Source organism: Phocoena sinus, chromosome 8 (genome assembly GCF_008692025.1).
Source record: "Phocoena sinus isolate mPhoSin1 chromosome 8, mPhoSin1.pri, whole genome shotgun sequence".
In the NCBI taxonomy this organism is placed as follows: Eukaryota; Metazoa; Chordata; class Mammalia; order Artiodactyla; family Phocoenidae; genus Phocoena; species Phocoena sinus.
In genome coordinates, this window is record NC_045770.1 from 24363853 (window position 1) to 24386332 (window position 22480).

Genomic DNA, 22480 nt, shown 5'->3' on the forward strand with positions numbered 1-22480 from the left:
GTTCTTTGAGATTTTTCTTGTTTCTTGAGGAAGGCCTGAAGTTGCTATGAATGTCCCTCTTAGAACTGCTTTGCTGCATCAGATAGATTTTGGAAAGCAGTGTTTCCATTTTCATTTGTCCAGATGTATTTTCTGATTTCCTCTTTGAGTTTCATCATTGACTCACTGGATTTTTAGCAGCATGTTGTTTAGTCTCCACATGTTTGTTATTTTCCCACTTTTCTTTCTATGGTTGATTTCTAGTTTCACACTGTAGTGATTAGAAAAAACTCTTGATATAATTTCTATCCTCTTAAATTTGTTAAGTCTTGTTTTGTGACCTAGTATGTGACCTATCCTGGCAAGTGTTCCATGTGCACTTGAAAAGAATGTTTATTCTGCCCTTTTTTTTTTGATGGAATGTCCTGTTGACAACAATTAAATCCAACTCATCTATTCTGTCATTCAGGATCTTTGCTGCCTTATTGTTTGGATGACGTGTCCACTGATGTCAGTGGGGTTCTACTATTACTGTATTAACTGTCAATTTCTCCCTTTATATGTTAGTATTTACTTTATACTTAGGTGTTCCTGGATTGGGTGCACATATGTTAACAAGTATAATATCCTCTTCTTGTATCAATTCCTTTATCATTATACACTGCCCTTCTTTGTGATTCATCACGACCTTTGTTTTAATTTTTTCTGAAATGAGTATTGCTACCCCTGCTTTCTTATCGTTTCTGTTTGCATGAAATAACTTATACTATACCTACTTTCAGTCTGTGTGCCCTTCATCCTAAAGGGAGTCTCTTGTAGCCAGCATACTGAAGGGTCTTGTTTTGTAATCCAATTAGCCTATGTTTTTTTTTTTTTTTAATTTATTTATGGCTGTGTTGGGTCTTAGTTGCCGCACACGGGCTTTCTCTAGTTGCAGTGAGCAGGGACTACTCTTCGTTGCAGTGTGCAGGCTTCTCATTGCAGTGGCTTCTCTCGTTGCAGAGCATGGGCTCTAGGCATACAGGTTTCAGTAGTTGTGGCAGGTGGGCTCAATTGTTGTGGCTCACAGGCTCAGTAGATGTGGCACATGGGCTTAGTTGCTCCATAGCATGTGGGATCCTACTGGACCAGAGCTCAAACCCTTGTCCCCTGCACCAGCAGGCTGATTATTAACCACTATGCCACCAGGGAAATCCCATCCCTCCCTATGTCTTTTGATCAGTGCATTTAGTCCACTGACATATAAAGTAATTATTGGTATGTGTTTACTTAGGCCCTTTTATTACCTGTTTTCCAGTTGTTTTTGTTGTTCTTCTCTGTTCATTTCATCTTCTTTTTGTTTCTTCTATTGTTATACCACACCACTTAATTACAGAGAATTTATATAGTATGTTTTATGTCTGGTAGGGCTAGTTCTCTTTAAAGTTTTTATTTTCCAGTGTTTTCCTGGCCATTCTTACATGTTTATTTTTCCACATGAACTTTTTTTCAACTTGTCTAATTTCAATAAATAGTTTTGGTATTTTTATTGGAATTACAGGAAATATATAAATTAATTTAGAGAAGAACTGATATCTGTACCATTTCAAGTCACAGAATTTAAGAATAAGAGATATCTCTCCATTTTTTCAAGTCTACATCTGTCTCTTTGGAGTGTCTAAAACTTTTCCTCTTACAGGTTTCACACATTTCTTACTAGATTTTCCCCAAGTATTTAATTTTCTTTGTTGCTACTATAAGTAAGGTTTGCCCTAACCTTATATCTTCTGTTTATTATTTGTGTATATGAAGACTGATATTTGTATGTTAATTTTATATCCTGCCACTTTCCTGAATTACTTTACTGTTTGAGTTTTATCATCAACTGTGGAGTTTTCCAGAGAAGTACTATCATATCATCTCTAAAATGAGACAGTTTTCCTTTTGGCTTACCCATTCTATGTCTCTAAATGATTTCTGTAGTTTAACTGCATGGACTAATACTTCTAATGTGCTGTTCAATACAAGTAGAAATAGTGGGTGTCCTTGCCTTGTTTATGATCTTCATGGAAATGCCTCTAATGATTCTCCATAAAATAAGATGGCTTTAGGGCTAAGGTAGATAATTCCTGATAATATTCTTAATAAAAAAAAATAAGTACTTTCTTAGCATCATAAAATGCATACATCATGCCAGAAAGAAGCATCATGCTTAATGGTGCTTTAGAAGCACCATTTAGAAGCACTCCTATCAAACATTGAAAGAAGACAAGGATCCCCAATATTATTAACATTTTCCTAAAATAAACCATTAACAGATTTAATCAACTGAAGGAAATAAGAGATATTAATGTTACAGAGATATAATCAGATGTTTAGAATACCCAAAAGAACAAAATAAAACTCTTATAAACAAGGAAGGAATTCAGTAAGCTGCTAAGCACTAGATGAACATTACTTGAAATGTATATTTGGCCTTTATTAGGCCTGGCCTCACAACTGGGTACTACTTAGGTGAGACTTGCTCTATTATACAGAACACTGGTCCAGGAATTTGTTTTCCTAGGATATTGAAAAGTAATCAGGTTTAGAAGATTAAGATCAAGACTTACAACATTCAAAAAAGGTAAGTGATAAATCATAATAATTTCCTAATTTTCAGAGAAAACACAAATGTCGAAAATGTACATACTTTAATATTAAATTCTGGTGTGCAACATTGTGTAGCCCCATATGAGCTGATAGGTAATTGTCTTCCACTAGTAATAGCCTAATAGGTAAGGAGAGATGAAAACTATTATCAATAAAGCATTAAGATATAGCATAGCATGTTCTAATGGCTGATAATTCCTGTAAGACAGAATTTAGGGCAGTAAGTCTGCTCCGAATAATTTTCAATTATGGAAGTGACTTTTCTTAGTAACTATTCAAATAATACTGTTCATACTTTATGCATATTAAATTAGAACCCCGGACTTGGTGATTTTTTTGGTTTACTGTTCCTTCCATTACAACATACTTCACTTTAACACACCATTTCTCTTTGGAAACAGAAACTGTAAATTAACAAATATATAACAAATATTATGTATATAGTATAATGGCCTTAGCTCAGTAAGGTATATAATACAGTAGTGTATCTGCATTAAGCCTTAAATTCCCAATGTTACAATTAATTCTATAGTTTTCATGCTTAATGTCTTCTCTGCACCAAATTTTCCTGTACAGACTATATAGTGGTCACTGATTAATATTAATCTATGTTCTTAAGAGATAGGAAAGTGATAACCTTTGGGAAAAAAAGATGGTAATAATACTGTGGAGGGAGCATGATGGAATGTTTCTTACTTGCTGATAATTCTTTTTCTGGTAATTTCACAGGTATGTTCACTTTGTGATAACTCACACTTGAGATTTTTGTAACTTTTCTGTATATATGTTATACTTCAATCAAAATAGTTGATTTAAGAAAAATAAGCAGAAAATCAAAACAAACCATACAAACAGACCTCTTACTTCCCCAATAAGGCACAATTTCTTTGCAAGCACATTATATTGCACTTAGGGTCTTTGTTGAAACAAAACAAAAACTTATCTTTAAACTCTAGAATCATTCAGCTTGGTAAGATGTTCACACTTGGTATCCATGGAAGCACAAATTCACATCTTCTATTTCAAATTTTTCCCAAAATGTGTGTGTGTATTTTAAAGTAGAAAGGGAGACTTAACTGTTCTATACAAGTTTTCATGTGTATTTGTTTATCTCTACCTTTCTCATTCTCTTTTTCTTGCTCTCTCTTATTCACTGTATTAGTTGGACCTCTATAGTTGAACTTATTTAAGTTTACTATAAATATGATACAACTAAGATATATAAAATAGAGTATAAGAATAGAAGAACAACTCTATCTTACAAACTTACAACATCCCCATCCAGGAGGTATAGGCCCACCAATCAATTCAAAATATTCAAATCCCTCTAACTAAACTCATCTTTTTTCCCTCACAACGAAGATTTATTCTTATACCTGATCTTCCCGCAGCAGTACAATTCTCCCAAGCCAAAACCTTAGAAACACTGTTAACTCAGTTCTCTCCAACATCAGCCCCATTCATATTACAATGTTCCACCTCTGGGAAGTCTGTCTCTACCCTCTTTCTTTCCATTCCCATTGCTATAACCCTACCTGGCACTCCTAATACCTTGCTTGAATTATCGCAAAAGCCTCCCACTTCCTATTCCAAGCTATTCTCCACTCCAATTTTAAAAAATTTATTTATTTGGCTGTGCTGGTCTTAGCTGCAGCACACAGGATCTTCAGTTGTGGCATGAGTGACCTAGTTCCCTGACCAGGGATCGAACCCAGGCCCCATGCACTGCAAGCACAGAGTCTTAGCCACTGGACCACCAGGGAAGTCCCCCCCACTCCAATTAATCTTTCATACTGACACTAGATTAATTTTTCTGACGGATTAAGTTTGAGCATAGCATTATTTGTTTAAAAAATATTCAATGGCCTCCCTACCTTCTGAATGAAGTTCAAGCCTGGCTTTAAATCTCTATAGAGAACTTCTATAAGCAACCACTAAATCTGCCCCCATCTCTGGCCAATATCAGTTATATGAAAGAGGATATATACTGTACACAATAAAAAGCAAAACAAACAAAAAAGGGAAAAACAATCCAACTCAGTCCAATTTCTGAACAAATAAACATGACTATCACTCAAGATGGAAGAAGCCAAAGAAAAATCAGAAGAAAGAAAAAAAGAAATCCCATCCATAGTTGAAACATGGCTGGTTGTAAGCAAACTGGAATGTTACTTCTTTGAATGCGAATCTAAATCTAGTTTGTAGGCTCCAAAGACTAAAAGGAACTGGAAGAAATATTATTGCTATATTTGAGCAATTTCTAAGACTATCCAAACTTGATTCTTAAATTCCTTAACAAAGCACACTAAGGTCATCATCCATGTAAAAGAAAACACCAGAATAGACACTGTAGCATGGCTACTACCTCTGATCATTTCTTTCTTTTAATGAGGAACTTACAACATAAAATAAATAAAAACTATTTAAAAGACTGATGTTCTCTTATCAAGTAATTAATATTTTATCTCATGACAAGAAAAGTTTGAAAACACCCTCACATAAAAAGAAGAAATATCCCCTAGTAGTAACGGTTTGGTGCTCATTCATTCAGTATTCGCAGCCACTATTTTACAGAATGTAATTACCATCAATACTGAGAATCAACTGTATCTCTCAGGAGCATACTTTACTTGATACCTGAAAATCCCTAATATGGTTAACTTTAGGTAGGCACAAAACATAATAGAAGGAGATTGATTAAAAATTAAGTACATTAAATTTAGAAAAGTCTAGAGCAGGGATGGCAAACAGATTTTATCTTGCACATTAGCTCTGAAGAACAATGAGTTCTGAGTAACGTGCCTTCTGAAGTTGTACACTAGGAACGAGTACTAAAATAAATTAGTAATATTGGTCACAGAAGTGAGAAAGGATAAATAATGTTACTTGCTTCATGTATATACCACCCCTGGGCTACTGTACTTCAAATAATCTCAAAGAATAAACAATTACAAAATTACTTACTGCTTCAACAGAGTTACATTCTCGCCTTGTTTCTAAATAACGTAGGGCTCGTTTTTCTTCTTCTTTTAATTTAGCATCTGCCTGTCCAGAAGCAAAATAGCAATCATTTTAAGAAAATCAAGAAAATAGCTCAAATTACCACATATACTAAGTTCTCACTTACATATTTCATATAATTCTGTACACCATTTTGTTGTAAATACGAAGGTGCCTGTGTTCTATAAAATCTCTCTGTTGAATCCAAGTATGCCTTCTCAAAATTGTCCCTATAAATTTGAAGCTTATCCTCTGGATTAGAACAAAGGTTAACTGAAAAACAGAAAATAAAATTTTACTCTAATTATGATTCAAATCAGTATTTTGAGTACAATAAATGAAATAACAAATATTGAGGAGTCATGTTCAAGGAACTGTGACAATGCTCAAGAGAACATAAAGCCATGAAAGACAAAATCCTTCTTTATAAGAAACTTAAAAAGATAATAGTACAGAGTAGTAAAGTGACAAATAGTATAGATAACATGAACTATTTTATTTTTGAATAGGAAAGAGACTGACTTCAAACTGGATGATCAAGAAACCATTCACAGAAAAGATGGGATTTGAATTGAGTCTTTAGGAACAAAGTAGGATTTACACTGATTAGTAAAGGAAGTAAATATTCAGAAGTAGAACAACACAAGATCAAATTGAGGTATAACAACGAGGTTGTCTGCATGGATTATAAGGTTAATAGAAGGTAAGGTAGAATAGTAAGTTAGGAATGGTTATGGAGAACCTCAAATCTCTGGCTAAGTAACCTGAATTTAGCATGGCCTACCACTAAATGGGTAAGAAAAACACCAATAAAATTATACTTAAAAATTAATCTTGTGAAAGTATAAGGGCTAAATGATAGCAATAACATCACTATAAGAAGACTGTTTGAAAAGTCTAGAAGTAGAATTCAAAGAAGTCTTAACTGGTGGCAGTTGAAATAAAAAGAAATAAATTTCAGGGACATGGCTAATGAAAATCTAGACTTGATACCTAAAGAAACACAATGGCAATGGAGAAAGCAAGTCAAAGATAAATAAAGGTTCATTTATATAAAACTTTCTTATCGGCAACTATTTTGCATCAGGCATTCTATGTTCAGTAAAGATATAGTGTCAAGAACACAGTTAAATACACTGAAGTATTACGACAGAGAAGCACAGGTACTATGAAGCACCTAACCTACTCTGGGAATTAGGAAAGGCCTCCACGAGGAAACAGAGAATGAGGATGAGTTAGCAAATAAAAGAGGAAGAAAAGTATTCTGGTCAGAGGAAACAGCACATTTGATTGAACGAAAAATGAGAGTATCACTATCAGACACTGAAAAGTTTAGAAACTCCAGAATGTACACATGGAATAAACTGATGTCCTAAAAATATAAGTGTAAAACCAGTTACCTTTCATAAGCTAGAGACTCGAATCTACATTTCTCTAATATAGGTTGCTAAAGATTTACTAGCCAAGAAATGAGTGAAATGGAGAAAATAAATATTAACCACACGAATATAAACTTTTGTAGCTTTCATTAAAACAGAATATCTTTTATGTACTCTTAATTTCATGTGACACTAAAAGTAGATGTGACTATATTCTAATAAACATAACTTTGAGACTACTATTCTATAATTGTCTTAATTTCCATGAAAAGGCAATTTGATCATAAAGGTTCAGAACATACCATAGGATTCTCTTACTCCAATGACAAGCTGAGAATCAAAAGCTTCTCCTAATCTTTCAGCATGTACCAGCTTCATTGCACTATCTTGAAGTCTGTTTTTTATATTTGAAAAGATTGACTCATTCCATGTATCAAGCATGAGCTAGGAAAAAAAGAAGAAAATATGCCATCATTTCAATTATTAATATACCAAGTACCATAAATACACACAAAAAATTTTAAGTACAAATGCTAAAAAAGGAAATAAAATTCTTAGACCTACATTCACTTGAATACTACAGGAAAGCAACATATTTATTTATTTATTTTTATTTTTGGCTGCTTTGGGTCTTCGTTGCCACGCGCAGGCTTTCTCTAGTTGTGGTGAGCGGGTGTTACTCTTCATTGTGGTGTGTGGGCTTCTCATTGCGGTGGCTTCTCTTGTTGCGGAGCACAGGCTGGGCGCACTGGGCTTCAGTAGTTGCAGCATGTGGGCTCAGTAGTTGCGGCACTCAGGCCCTAGAGCACAAGGGCTTCAGTAGTTGCGGTGCATGGGCTCAGCAGTTGCGGCACATGAGTTCTAGGGTGTGCGGGCTTCAGTAGTTGTGGGACACAGACTCAGTAGTTATGGCTTGTGGGCTCTAGAGTGCAGTCTCAGTAGTCGTGGTGCAAGGGCTTAGCTGCTCTGTGGCAGGTGGGATTTTCCCGAACCAGGGATCAACCAATGTCCCCTGCGCTGGCAGGTGGATTTGTAAGCACCGCGCCACCAATGAAGTCCCAGGAAAGCAGTATATTTAAATTTGGTAACTATCACGTGGTAAATACTGACAAAAGAACAAGTGTTTCAGAATCAAACACAACTGGATTTGAATTCCAGCTGTTACTTATTTGCCTGCTTTCTCTTCTGTAAAATAGTGAAAATAACAGTACAAATTTCAAGTGGTTGTTGTAAAATTTAATATGGTAATACATGGAAAATGTCACTTTCCCTACAGTTCCAAGGCTGTATTTCAGAGATACTGATATGTGTTTGGGATGGTCATATGAATGTTTGTACAAATATATGATAAATGTGAAAAGGACCAAATGAAAATGTTTGATAATGAATCTCAAAAAGAAAAGAATATACAAATCCACACTATGGATGTTGTTTAAATGATGAAAATGGCATATACGTATTCATGAGTATGCTGTCAGCATTAGTACAAATTTTAAGGCTGGGAAGGGGCAACAAGGTCCAAGACACTATTGAAATGCCTGAGCTGATTGCTAGAACCATCACAGCAAGCAGTGAGTTGTTCAAAGTTCAAATGGCATTTTTTACTTTTCAAATCTGTGGTTCCATTTGATTCTCACAAGTAGAAATATATGTGTGTGTATATGTGTGTGTGTGTGTGTGTGTGTGTGTGTGTGTGTGTGTGTGTATTTATGAATATGAAAAATGAGGACAGCAAGCTTAGGTCATTATTGACTGAAGAATTGAAAGGGAAACCTGGGACTCTTCAATTTCAGAGCTGAGTTCTTTCCATTAATTCATGAGTTGTTACTGGGCACAGAGCTTTTAACTAGAAACTAGGCAAAATATGAAAATAAACATGGTACATTCTGAGTTTATAATAACTAGAATTAAGTAAAAAAATGATAAAGATGACAGCAGTTTAGCCACAATTAAACACAAAGATACCAGAAGGTAACCTAATAAGGAAAGACTTTTTGAACAGAAAAAAAGTAACTGAATTTATAGAAAGGTAAAAGTACAGAGAAAGAATAATGAAATAAAATTATGAAGATAAAACTAGGAAAAGGAGAAAGTGAAAAGGAAAAGCAAATGAAGTAATGTTTGAAGACACAGATTTACAGCTTAAGACCATATAAAAGATGAAGAGAACTGAAGCTAAAAAAAGACGAAAGAAAACTAATATTATTCAATAAAACCTGGCAAAAGCTGAAAAGGAATTTATATGTGAAGTAGAAAAACTCATTTCAGTGTAAATTTCTTTCAAAAGTCTTCAACTCACCCTATTTCTGAAGAACATTAGGGAACAATGGGAAAACTAACTTACCTTTCGAACAATACTGTCTTCTACATTTGATTTTTTATTGCTGCCCTGTTTACCCATTAAAGTAATCTCTAGTTGACAGAAAGGCTTCGGTAAAATATCACACTGTGTGAAGAATTTTCGCCATTCAACAATATAAGCTTTTAGCAAAGCTGTATCATCTTGATGGCTCAGTACTCGCTGAAAACAAAGAATCATACCAATTTTAAATAAATACAGGTGCTTTAAAGAATAATGGAACATATTCATGCCATAAATTTAAAATATTTTATTTACTGTATAACCTATATTATACCCAAAAGAAAACATATATATATATATCAAAGAGAAATTAAAACTTGTTCACATAGCCTTACTGTAATGAACATTTCACAATATATACATATATCAAATCATGTTGTACACCTGAAACCAATAAAATGTTATATGTCGATTATACTTCAATTAAAAAACCCCCTATATCCTTTAGCTATTACCTTCCTTACCTTCCTCCCTTCCTAGTTCCCCCCCTCCCCGCCCAGCCCTAAGCAACCACTAATCTGTTTTCTGTGTCTATGTATTTGCCTATTCTGGACTTTCATATGAATGAGATTATATAATATGTAGACTTTTATGACTGACTCCTTTTATATGGCATAGTTTTTCAGGGCTTGTCCAAGTTGTAGTATATGTCAGTACTTTATTCTGTTTTACTGCTAAATACTATTCCATTTTATGGACATACCACTCTTTTTTTATCTGTTTGTCCACTGATGAACATTTGGGTCATTTCCACCTTTGGCTATAATGAATAATGCTGCTATAAACATCTGTGTACAAAAACAAAACAAACAAAAAAAACCCACAAAAAACTTGTGCACACTCACCAAGAAGGGGACACAAATAACTAAAATCAAAGATGAAAGAGGAGACATTACAACTGATACCACAGATATACAAAGGATCATGAGAGACTACTACAAACAATTAAACACCAACAAATCTGACAACCTATAAGAAATGGATAAATTCCTGGAAACATATAATCAAAAAACCTCAATGGTGAGGGAAAAAAAATCTGATAGATTACTGGTAAGTTATCAAGACTGAATTCATAATCAAAAAATTCCCAACAAATGAAAGTCCAGGATCAGATGGCTTCACTGGTGAATCTTACCAAACATTTAAACCAGAACTAATACCAATCCTTCTTAAGCTCTTCCAAAACACAGGGAACACTTCCAAACTCATTTTATAAGGTTAGTATTACCCTGATACCAAAATCAGACAAAGATGCCACAAAAAAAGAAAATTACAAGCCAGAATCCCTAATGAATGCAGATGCAAAAATTCTGAAAAAAAATACTAGCAAGCCAAATTCTACAGCACATTAAAAGGATCATACACCATGATCAAGTGGGATTTACTCCAGGGATGCAAGGATGGGTCAACATTCACTAATTAATCAGTGTGATACACCACATTAACAGAATGACTAAAACTCATACGATCATCTCAATAGATGCAGAAAAAGGATTTGACAAAATGCAGTATCTATTTATGATTAAGAACTCTCAAAAACGTAGGTATAGAGGGAATGCACCCCAATGTAATAATGGCCATATATGACAAGCTCACAGCTAACATGATATTCAATGGTGAAAAGCTGAAATCTTTTCTTCTAAGATCTGGAATAATACAAGGATGCCTACTCTCACCACTCCTTTTCAAAGCAGTACTTGAAATCTTGTCCAGAGCAATTAGGCAAGAAAAAGAAATAAAATGCACCCAAATTGGAAAGAAAGGAATAAAACTGTCACTATTTGCAGATGACATGATATTATATACAGAAAAACACTAAAGACCCCACCAAAAAATAACAAATGAATTAAGTGAAGTTGCAGGATAGAAAAATCAACATACAAAAATCTGTTGAGTTTCTATACACTAATAACAAACTACCAAAAAGAGAAATTAGGGGGAAAGAATCCTGTTTAAAATCACATCAAAAAGAATAAAATACCTAAGAATAAATTTAACTATAGAGGTGAAAGACCTACACTGAAACACTGATGAAAGAAACTGAATAAGACACAAATAAATGAAAAGATATTCTGTGCTCACAGACTGTTACAATGCTATTGTTAAAATGTCCACACTGAGACTTCCCTGGTGGTCCAGTGAGTAAGACTCCACACTCCCAATGCAGGGGGCCCAGGTACGATCCCTGGTTGGGGAACTAGATCCCACATGTATGCCACAACTAAGAGTTTGCATGCCGCAACTAAGAAGTCCACACGTCACAATGAAGATCCCGCATGCCAAAACTAAGATGCAGGGCAGCCAAAATAAATATAAATAAATAAATAAATAAAATGTCCACACTACTCAAAGTAGTACAGATTCGGTGCAATCCCTATCAAAATTCCAATGACATTTTTCACAGAAATAGAGCCAAGAATCCTAAAATTTGTATGGAACCATAAAAGACCCCATATAGCCAAAGCAGTCTTGAGAAATAAGAACAAAGCTGGAGGCATCATGCTTTCTGATTTCAAATTACATTACAAAGCTAGTAATCAAAACAGTATGGTATTGGCATAAAAACAGACCACACAGATCAACAGAACAAAACAGAAAGCTCAGAAATAAGCCCACGCATAGTTGGTCAATTAGTTTATGACAGAGGAGTCAAAATATATGTGGGGAAAGAACAGTCTCTTCAATAATTGGTGTTAGGAAAACTGGACAGCCACATGCAAAAGAATGAAACTAGACAACTATCTTACAAAAATTAACTCAAAATGAGTTAAAGACTTGAACATAAGACCTGAAACCATAAAACTTCTAAAAGAAAACATAGGTAGCAAATTCCTTGACACCAGTCTTGGTGATGATCTTTTGGATTTGACACCAAAAGCAAAGGTACAAAAGCAAAAATAAACAAATGGGACTACATCAAACTAAAAAGCTTCTGTATATCAAATGAAACCATTAACAAAACAAAAGGCAATCTATGGGAGAAAATATTTGCAAATCATATATCTGATGTGGGGTTAATATGCAAAGTATATATAAAGAACTCACACAACTCAATAGCAAAAAAAAAAAAAAATTCTGATTAAAAATGAACAGAGGGACTTCCCCGGTGGCACAGTGGTTAAGAATCCACCTGCCAATGCAGGGGACATGGGTTTGATCCTTGGTCTGGGAAGAACCTACATGCCATGGAGCAACTAAGCCCCTGTGCCACAACGACTGAGCCTGCACTCTAGAGCCCATAAGCCACAACTGAGCCGATGCTCCACAACAAGAGAAGCCACTGCAATGAGAAGCCCGAGCACCACAGCGAAAAGTAGCCCCTGCTCACCACATCTAGAGAAAGCCTGCGTTCAGCAACGAAGACACAATGCAGCCAAAATAAATAAATAAATAAACTAATTTTTAAAAAATGAGCAGAGGATCTGAATAGACATTTTCCCAAAGACACAGAGATGGCCAACAGGTACATGAAAAGACGCTCAACATCACTAATCACTAGAAAAATGCAAGTCAAAACCACAATAAGATATCACCCCATCCCTGTTAGAATGGTTATTATCAAAAAGACAACAAATAAGTGTTGTTGAGGATGTGGAGAAAGGAAACCCTTGTACATTGTTGGTGGGAATGTAAATTGGTGCAGCCACTACGGAAAACAGCATGGGATTCCTCAAAAAATTAAAAATAGAATTATCATATTTTCCAGCAATTCCACTTCTTGGTATCTATCCAAAGAAAACAAAAACACTAATTCAAAATGATATATGTACCCCCATGTTCACTTCAGCATTATCTACAACAGCCAAGACATGGAAACAATCTAAATGTCCAACAATGGATGAACTGATAAAGAAAATGTGGTATATAGACACAAGAGAATATCATTTAGCCATACAAGAGAATGAAATCTTGCCATCTGTGACAACATGGATACCTTGAGAGCATTACGCTTAGTGAAATAAGTCAGACAAAGACAAATAAATACCTTATGATCTCACTTACATGTGGAATCAAAAAACAAACCCCCAAAAACCCAAAAAACCCAACAAAAAAACCCCCCAAGCTCACAGATACAGAGAACAGATTGGTGATTGCCAGGCAGAGGGATGGGGAGGAGAGGGATCAAAATGGGTGAAGGGGGTCAAAAGGTACAAACTTCCAGTTATAAAAAAAAATTAGGGGGACTTCCCTGGTGGCACAGTGGTTAAGAATCCATCCGCCAAAGCAGGAGACACAGGTTCGAGCCCTGGTCCAGGAAGATCCCACATGCCGCGGAGTAACTAAGCCCATGCGCCACAACTACTGAGCCTGTGCTCTAGAGCCCACAAGCCACAACTACTGAGCCTGCATGCCACAATTACTGAAGCCCGCGTGCCTAGAGTCTGTGCTCTATAACAAGAGAAGCTACCGCAATGAGAAGCCCATGCACCACAACAAAGAGTAGCCCCTGCTCTCCGCAACTAGAGAAAAGCCCACGTGCAGCAATGAAGACCCAATGCAGCCAAAAATAAATAAATTTTAAAAATTAAAAAGTCACAGAGGTGTAATGTACAGCATGGTGACTACAGTTAATACTATCGTAGTATGGGCTTCCCTGGTGGCACAGTGGTTGAGAGTCCACCTGCCGATGCGGGGGAAGCGGTTTCGTGCCCCAGTCAGGGAGGATCCCACATGCCGCGGAGCGGCTGGGCCCGTGAGCCGTGGCCACTGGGCCTGCGTGTCCGGAGCCTGTGCATCGCAACGGGAGAGGCCACAGCGGTGAGAGGCCCGCGTATCGAAAAAAAAAAAAAAATTGTAGTATACATCTGAAAGTTGCTAAGAAGAGTAAATCTTAGAAGTTCTCATCACAAGAAAAAAATTTGTAACTATATATGGTGACGGATGTGAAAGTAGACTTACTGTGGTGATCATTTTGCAATATATACAAATATTGAATCATTATGTCGTACACCTGAAACTAGTATCATGTTATGTGTCAATTATACCTAAAACAACACTTGTGCACAAATGTTCACAGCAGCATTATTCAAAACAGACAAAAAATAGTGAGAACCCAATGTCTATCAATGACAAACAGGTAAACAAAATACAGCACAGTCATACAACAGAATATTATTCTGCCATAAGAAGGAATGAAATAGTGCTAAATGCTACAATATAGATGAACCTTGAAAACATTATCCCAAGTGAAAGAAGTCAGTCATAAAAGGCCACATATTGTAGGATTCCATTTATAGGAAATGTCCAGAATAAACAAATCCATAGAGACAGAAAGTAGACTAGTGTTTGCCAAAGTGTGTGTGTGTGGGGCGGGGGGGTCATGCAGAAGTAACTGCTAATGGGTACAGAGTTTCTATATGGGCTGATGAAAATGTTCTAAAATTAGTGGGTGATGGTTGTACAATTTTATGAATATACTAAAACACACACAATTATACACTTATTAAAAGCATGAATTTTGGTATGTAAATTATATCTCAATTTTTTTTTTTTTTTTTTAAAGATCCTAGTCTATTTCTCCACCACTGGACTTTAGCTGGTCCTGTGACTAACTGTGACCAACAAAATGCTGTAGATGTGACATTGTGAGACTTCTGAGCCAAGACCTGAAGAGATTTGCAAGATTACACTATCACACCTCAAAGACTGTTTCCTTGAGAACAAGAAACCATGTGAGGGGGAAAAAGCCCCAGAGGGAAGCCAGGATAGTACCAAACACCAGGAATATGAGAAAAGCTCTCTTAGACCATCCAGTCCCTGAAGAGCCTTACTGCTGCCATATTAATAAGCTCAAGCAAAATCAGGTAAGCCTAGCCCAAATTGCTAAGCCACAGAATTATGTATTGGGTTGGCCAAAAAGCTTGTTCAGGTTTTTCCATATGTCGTTACAGGAAACCCGAACGAACTTTTTGGCCAACCCAATACAAATAGAAGGGTTACGTTAATCTTAAAAACAAAACAAACAAAACAAGAAAAAATTCAATATCCTAATAACTTTCCAAGCATTGCATATTTATTTTTATTTCTTTTCATCATTTTCAATAATGCTATAATAAACATTTTAATGCTTACTGTCCTATTTGGGAGATTTGGTCCTTCCTAACAGGATAAACTCAATTAGTCTAGTAACTGACTAGTAAACTCACAAAGCTAGATCTTCTTAAAAGTTTTTAAATGTTTTAAAATTATACACCCATGTCTGGTACTGCCAGTCCTGCAATTTAACTGCTCTGAATTAGTGGCACTAAATCCCAACCTCGAGTTCTTGCTAAGGTCTACATTCCAAACCTTCCTGGATCGTTCCAAACATCATTCCAAACCCTGAACATACTTTGTTTTCTAGTGTGAAGTATATTTCTAAGATGATTCTTTGTGAGCCCATTTCCAGAAACTAAGAAATAATGCTCTATCAATTTGAAATAAACATAATTTATCTTCACCAAAAGTCATAAACAGATAAGCTGATATGCTTTCCAATGCAAGCAGAAACTGTTTTCCTAAATCAGTTCTAGAAAAATGTATGTTTTGATTAAACTGTGACATTGAAACATTTAATTTTTCTAAGCAAACCTGATGATTTATTTTCATTAAAAGATAATTTCCTAAAAAAAAAATTTCCTTATAAAACTCTAATTTTTAAACAATCATTGATCAAGACAGCAGAATTAATGGTGTCATCAATAAAACATTTCATTTTGTAAGTAACATCCAATGTGACATCATTCTTATTTTCTCATGGTAGTGGCTACTAACAGAATTAAATATATACCAATCATATATTCAATTTCAGTATCTTCCTTTAAGTTATATATTCATTTTTAATTTCCAACTGCTAATACTTATTAATATTCAACAAGATTTCTAACAGACTTTTACTAATGTTGTACAAGACAATGATGTAAAATTTCAAATAAAGAATAACAAATTCTAGCTCTCTAGTTTTCAAACTTCATTTTATAGAAAGGAAAATAATCTCATGTCTTTAGGCCCTTCTCCAAAGTGGTAAAGGATGCATTAGTGATGCCAGAGTTGATCTGAAATAATACTTTACCTCTGCATTAATTTTTCCCAAAAAACAAAGGTGTTAATAAAGACAAAAACAAACTAGCTCTTGCGTAACTGACCTAATACCTAAATGAGCTGTATCTTCATTTCAATAATATTAAACACTTATACATATCATCAACTCAAGAGTGCTGAATTTCAGCTCAGCAGCAGCAATGCAAAGGACAGTCCAAGAATTACAGTCGGAGAAGTATTTAGAATTGAAGAAAACTGCTGTCAGCTTGAAAAGAGTAAGTATTAATTGTGAGGAAAAAAATGATTTATGTGAACTGATGTGTGGCCAAAAAATAATGGTGGTGGGGATTTCTAAAGAATGTATTAAAAATGAAATTCTTTTTATAGCATATTTTAATTGAGGATAATATATTCTTTTGAAAGAAATGTCAGTGAGGGAGGGGGGTAAAAACAACAAATGACAATCATTTCATTAAAAAATTTATTTAGCCAAGTGTGTCAAAAGTTAATGTGAAAAAAAAAAGTTAATGTGATATTTTAAAATTACTTCAGGAAGCCCTACATTCAAAACCAGAAAATATGATATTCTCTGAGTAAAGTCTTAAATAATATATAGATGCAAAACTTACTGCCTGTGCTTGCTTAATAAACTCAAGAATATCTTCTTTTAAAGCCTGATGAATTTTTGCTGGGCCTTTATCATCCCAGAGACAGACTGCATGTACATCCCTGTAAAAATAAAGCAGGTAAACAAACATTAACACTGGAAAAAGAACAAAGAACTCTGTTCTGTTTCAATACAGTTTCCATGGACCATGGACACCCTTCCATGGACCATTCAAGGGTGCTTGAATCCATTCACATGAACCAAGCATTCTTTGTAAGCCACTTCATATATAAACATTTGCTTCTATTTTCTTTGTCATTGCTTTCCTTAAATCTTTGCCACTTACTGATTAAATTTTTAAATTATAAAAGGATCTCCCAATCAGACTCCCAAAGTTAAATACTATCAATATTTTCTTGTGCAAAGACAAGTATAAATCCTTTAATATATAACACAATATATATAAACTATCCTTTTTTAGAAAATTTGTAATTTAAATACCATTACAGCAAAATTCCTAGTTTCCCCCATACATTCATCACATTTACACATCAATTACCACTGTGCCTCCTTTATTTAAAATAAACAGAAACAAAAGTTCTTTAAACTATAAATCTGACATATTTTACCCAAAGATCATTCATTATAGAAATATATTTAATATTAATACATGTTCACAGAGAGAATTTTTTAATTACTATATTGTAGAGCAGGGAAACATAACAAAAGGATAGAGTCTTATACTGGGGATTCTTTTATTCAAAAAATGTTCCCCAGTACTTTATAGAGCCCCCACCATAAAAAATGTCAAAAAAACCGAAAAATATCTCTAGAATTGTAACATTATAACAATGGCCAAATAGTCTGTTTTACATTCAGATTCTTAGGGACATAATTATAATCTAAAGTTCTGTCTGCATATTAATTTGAACTTGCTTTCATCATTTGTTAAATTCGGCTTAATAGTGGTATCTGGCCCAGAGCAGATGTAGTAAGCACACAAATATCTGTTAAATAACAAGATAATAGGTAACAGCTAACTGCTTACTATATGCCAAATACTATTCTAAGCTGTTTTAACTCACTTAACCTTCACAGCAACCCTGAAGTAGTACTATTTTATTGCCATTTTACAGATGTGGAAGCTGAGGCAAAGAAAGGTTAAGTAACATTCCCAAGATTACCCAGCTAGTATATGGCAATTACACGGGCAATTGGGCTCTAGAGCCCACATCAAACCATTTCCCTTAATTTACTCTTGCACCCCTCTAATCCATCCAACAGTAGCTAAAGTGATCATCATAACACTCAAATTACATCTTACTGCCTCTATATTTCAAGTCCTCCAACCATTTCCCATTGCTCTTTGAATAAAGTACAAAATGGGGCTTCCCTGGTGGCGCAGTGGTTGGGAGTCTGCCTGCCGATGCAGGGGATACCAGTTCGTGCCCCGGTCCGGGAGGATCCCACGTGCCGCGGAGCGGCTGGGCCCGTGAACCATGGCCGCTGGGCCTGCGCGTCCGGAGCCTGTGCTCCGCAACGGGAGAGGCCACAACAGTGAGAGGCCCGCATATCGCAAAAAAAATAAATAAATAAATAAAGTACAAAATGGTTAATTGACCCCTGTAATACCTCTGCAATCTCACCTCATGGCTAAAGAAATCTAGAGTCTAAAAGAAGAAACTGATACAAAAATAGATTGATTATATTTCAATGTTTATGACTACTAAGCCTATAAACATAAGATGGTTTAGGAACCCAAGGAGAAGGAAAGGATGGAAGTGACTGGTAAAAAGAAAAAGGGAAGACTCCCTGGAAGAGTTGATTCCTAAGCTTATCTCAATGAACAAGTAGGATTTTGCCAGGCAAAAGAGGGTGGGGGAAGGATATTTTATGAAGTCACAATGTGAGTAAAGAACTATAGATCACTAGGGTGTATGCAGTGAACTATTAACAAATCAATGTGGCTTGGCTGTCAAGTGTGAAGTGGGGAGTGATAAGCAAGAAACTGGGCAAACTAACCCTTTTATAATTCAATCACAGTCCTATTGTATCCATCAGCTAAATGTCTCTCCAATTTGGACATTTCCATCCATCACCACTACCACAGTCAAAATTACCATCATCTCTTACTTAATTTACTATAACACAAACTAGCATGTATTGACTGCTTACGATGTACCAAGCACTTCACACATATTGACCCATGCAGTGGTTTAGGTTTTCCAAAAAAGAGATGGGATCAGAAATGCAAGAGAGATTGATTGAGGGTAATGCCTGTGAGGGACAATGGGAAGTGAGCTACAGGAAGCTGGGCAAAACATAAGCTCACAATGCTGGTCTGATCCCTGTAGGGAAGAGTAGGAAGGATGAAGGTTGGGTAGCAAGAGTCTTAGACTACACAGCAGTTCTAAGAAAGTCTGGTAAAGCTATTTAAGAGTTTTAGAGCAAAAGTCACCCATCAAAGGAGTTCCATACCTCCCCAAAATAGGATTACCTTAGTATCCCTGCCTACTCATACCCACTGCAGGTACATGTCAGAAGGGCTCAAACGTGACTTGAGTCTCATAAGGCAAGAGGGAATGGTGTTGAGTTGGGTACCCAGGAAAGAGTCCAACTTGTGATCAATACATCTTCTCCAGCTCCCTTTCCTCAACCTCCAGGTGCTCCTATATGTTGTTACATCATGGAAGAATATCTTCAATACATTCTTATTTGAAACACAATACTTCTCACCACCACACAATAGAACATGTCAAGTCTCCTGGTCAATTTTCATACACATTTTGAGGAATGTATTATAATACACTTGAGGACTGTATGATGATAATACCCTTAAAGACCTCTATGTTCCTCTCCCTAATCCTACTCTCTCATCCATCCCCAGAAGTAACTAAGCCTGAATCTGTCATTTTATTTTCAAGTTTTACAACATACTATGAGGGTTTCTGAACGTTATAGAAATTATATCAAATAATTTTTTCAAATAATTTTTTTACTCAACACGTTTCTACTATTTACTCATATAGTTGGATGTACTTCTCGTTGATGCACTTTATCTTTTTTTTTTTTTTAAGATTTATTTATTTTGGGCTGTGTGGGCTCTTCGTTGCTGTGCACGGGCCTTCTCTAGTTGCGGTGAGTGGGGGCTACTCTTTGTTGCAGTGCGCGGGCTTCTCATTGCGGTGGCTTCTCTTTGTTGCTGAGCACGGGGTCTAGGTGCGTGGGCTTCAGTAGTTGTGGTTCACGGGCTCTAGAGCACAGGCTCAGTAGTTATGGCACACGGTCTCAGTTGTTCCGCGGCATGTGGGATCTTCCCAGACCAGGGCTCGAACCCGTGTCCCTTGCATTGGCAGGCGGATTCTTAACCACTGCGCCACCAGGGAAGCCCATAACTAAGTGTTTTTAAAAAGAGACATGCTGTTAAGAGAAATTCTTTTTATTTATTTTTTAATATTTATTTATGTATTTATTTGGCTGCACCAGGTCTTAGTTGCAGCACACTGGATCGTCGTTGCCATGTGCAGGATATTCGATGTGGCATGCGGGATCTAGTTCCCTGACCAGGGTTCAAACCCACTGCACAGGAGCATGGAATCTTAACCACTGGACCACCAGGGAAGTCCCAGGGAATTCTTTTTATTTTATTTATTTATTTTTAAAATATTTTGTTTATTTGTTTATTTATTTATTTATTTTGGCTGCATTGGATCTTCGTTGCTGCACACAGGCTTCTCATTGCAGTGGCTTCTCCTGTTGTGGAACACAGGCTCTAGGCACACAGCTTCAGTAGTTGTGGCACACAGGCTCTAGAGTGCACGCTCAGTAGTTGTGGCACACAGGTGGCACACAGGCTCAGTTGCTCCGCAGCACGTGGGATCTTCCCGGACCAGGGCTCAAATCCGTGTACCCTGCATTGGCAGGCAGATTCTTAACAACTGCGCCAGCAGGGAAGTCCCCCAGGGAATTCTTTTTAAATACTTAACTATATTAGAAAAATCAAGGGGTTGAGGAGTGGGAGAATGATGAAGTAAAAACTTTTTAAAGGTTTCAAGAGGACAGACAGAAGGGATGAGAGAAGAAGAGGTAAGAAATATTCCAAAGTATTTCAACTTCCTCAAGTTAAACAGGGAGTAAAAGAGAAATAGTGTGACGCTGGTGCAAAAAATAGGTATTCTGGGGACTTCCCTGGTGGTCCAGTGGTAAAGAATCTGCCTTCCAGCACAGGAGACGCAGGTTCAATCCCTGGTCGGGAAACTTAGATCCCACAAGCCGTGTGGCACAGCCAAAAAAAATACAATTAATGGCTATGATTTATTAGGTAGAGATTCTTGCAACTCACAAAAATATAATTTTTTCCTAAGAGCACATGCATACATACAAAATTTTAAGAAGATAATTTTATAGGCTATTTCTCTGATTATAATCCATAAATAAATAATTTAAAATTTCACTATCTAGAAATTTAAGCTCCTAGATAATGCATGGATTAAAGGAAAACGAAAAACAAAAAGAAAAATTACTAACAAGAAAGAAATAAAGGGACTTCCCTAGTGGCACAGTGGTTAAGAATCCTCCTGCCAATGCAGGGGACACGAGTTCGAGCCCTGGTCCGGGAAGATCCCACATGCCATGGAGTAACTAAGCCCGTGCACCACAACTACTGAGCCTGTGCTCTAAAGCGCAAGAGCCATAACTACTGAGCCCGCGTGATACAACTACTGAAGCCTGCGCACCCTAGAGCCCATGTGCCACAACTATGGAAGCCTGCACGCTGTGGGGCCCACGTGCTGCAACTACTGAGTCTGCATGCCTAGAGCTATGCTCCACAACAAGAGATGCCACTGTAACAAGAGACATCATGCCGGGCTTCCCTGGTGGCACAGTGGTTGAGAGTCCGCCTGCCGATGCAGGGGACAGGGGTTCGTGCCCCGGTCCGGGAAGATCCCACATGCCGCGGAGCGGCTAGGCCCGTGAGCCATGGCCGCTGAGCCTGCGCGTCCAGAGCCTGTGCTCCGCAACGGGAGAGGCCACAACAGTGAGAGGCCCGCGTACCGCAAAAAAAAAAAAAAAAAAGAGACATCATGCCAATGAGAAGCCCACGCACCACAACGAAGAGTAGCCCAGGCTCGCCACAACTAGAGATAACCCATGCACAGCAACAAAGACCCAACGCAGCCAAAAACTAAAGTAAAATTTTTTTAAAAATAGAATCTGTAAGAAAGAAAAAAAAAGAAAACCCTGAATACCACAGAAACTATGGTGACAATAAAAGCAATATTAAGGAAAAAATGTGTAGCTTGAAAGCTTTCATTGTAAAGAAAAATATTAAAAAGAATTTTAAAATTAAGAATTTAATAAAAGAACTAAGAAATCAAAGGACAAAATAAATCGAAGAAACCAGGAAGAAAACACTAATAAGGAAGCAAATTATAAACATAATAATAAACAAAAATGGAATAAATATTACTCTTTCCAAATAACAAATTTTTACCTTTTTTC

General features: G+C 36.4%; 1 protein-coding gene across 3 annotated transcripts in view; it reads right to left on the reverse strand.

The window, feature by feature from the left end:
* The window catches only part of CUL5 (cullin 5), a 97311-nt gene that overhangs the window by 45201 nt on the left and 29630 nt on the right, over window positions 1-22480 (reverse strand). For 2 of the 3 annotated variants that reach the window (XM_032642129.1, XM_032642128.1), the window contains exons 3-7: window positions 17001-17100; window positions 9334-9510; window positions 7292-7433; window positions 5738-5883; window positions 5575-5655 (exon numbers count right to left, since the gene is read on the reverse strand). In XM_032642129.1, the coding sequence (XP_032498020.1) occupies window positions 5575-5655; window positions 5738-5883; window positions 7292-7433; window positions 9334-9510; window positions 17001-17100 (646 nt within the window). The remainder of the gene's footprint in view (window positions 1-5574; window positions 5656-5737; window positions 5884-7291; window positions 7434-9333; window positions 9511-17000; window positions 17101-22480) is intronic. The other variant, XM_032642130.1, reaches the window with a different exon arrangement.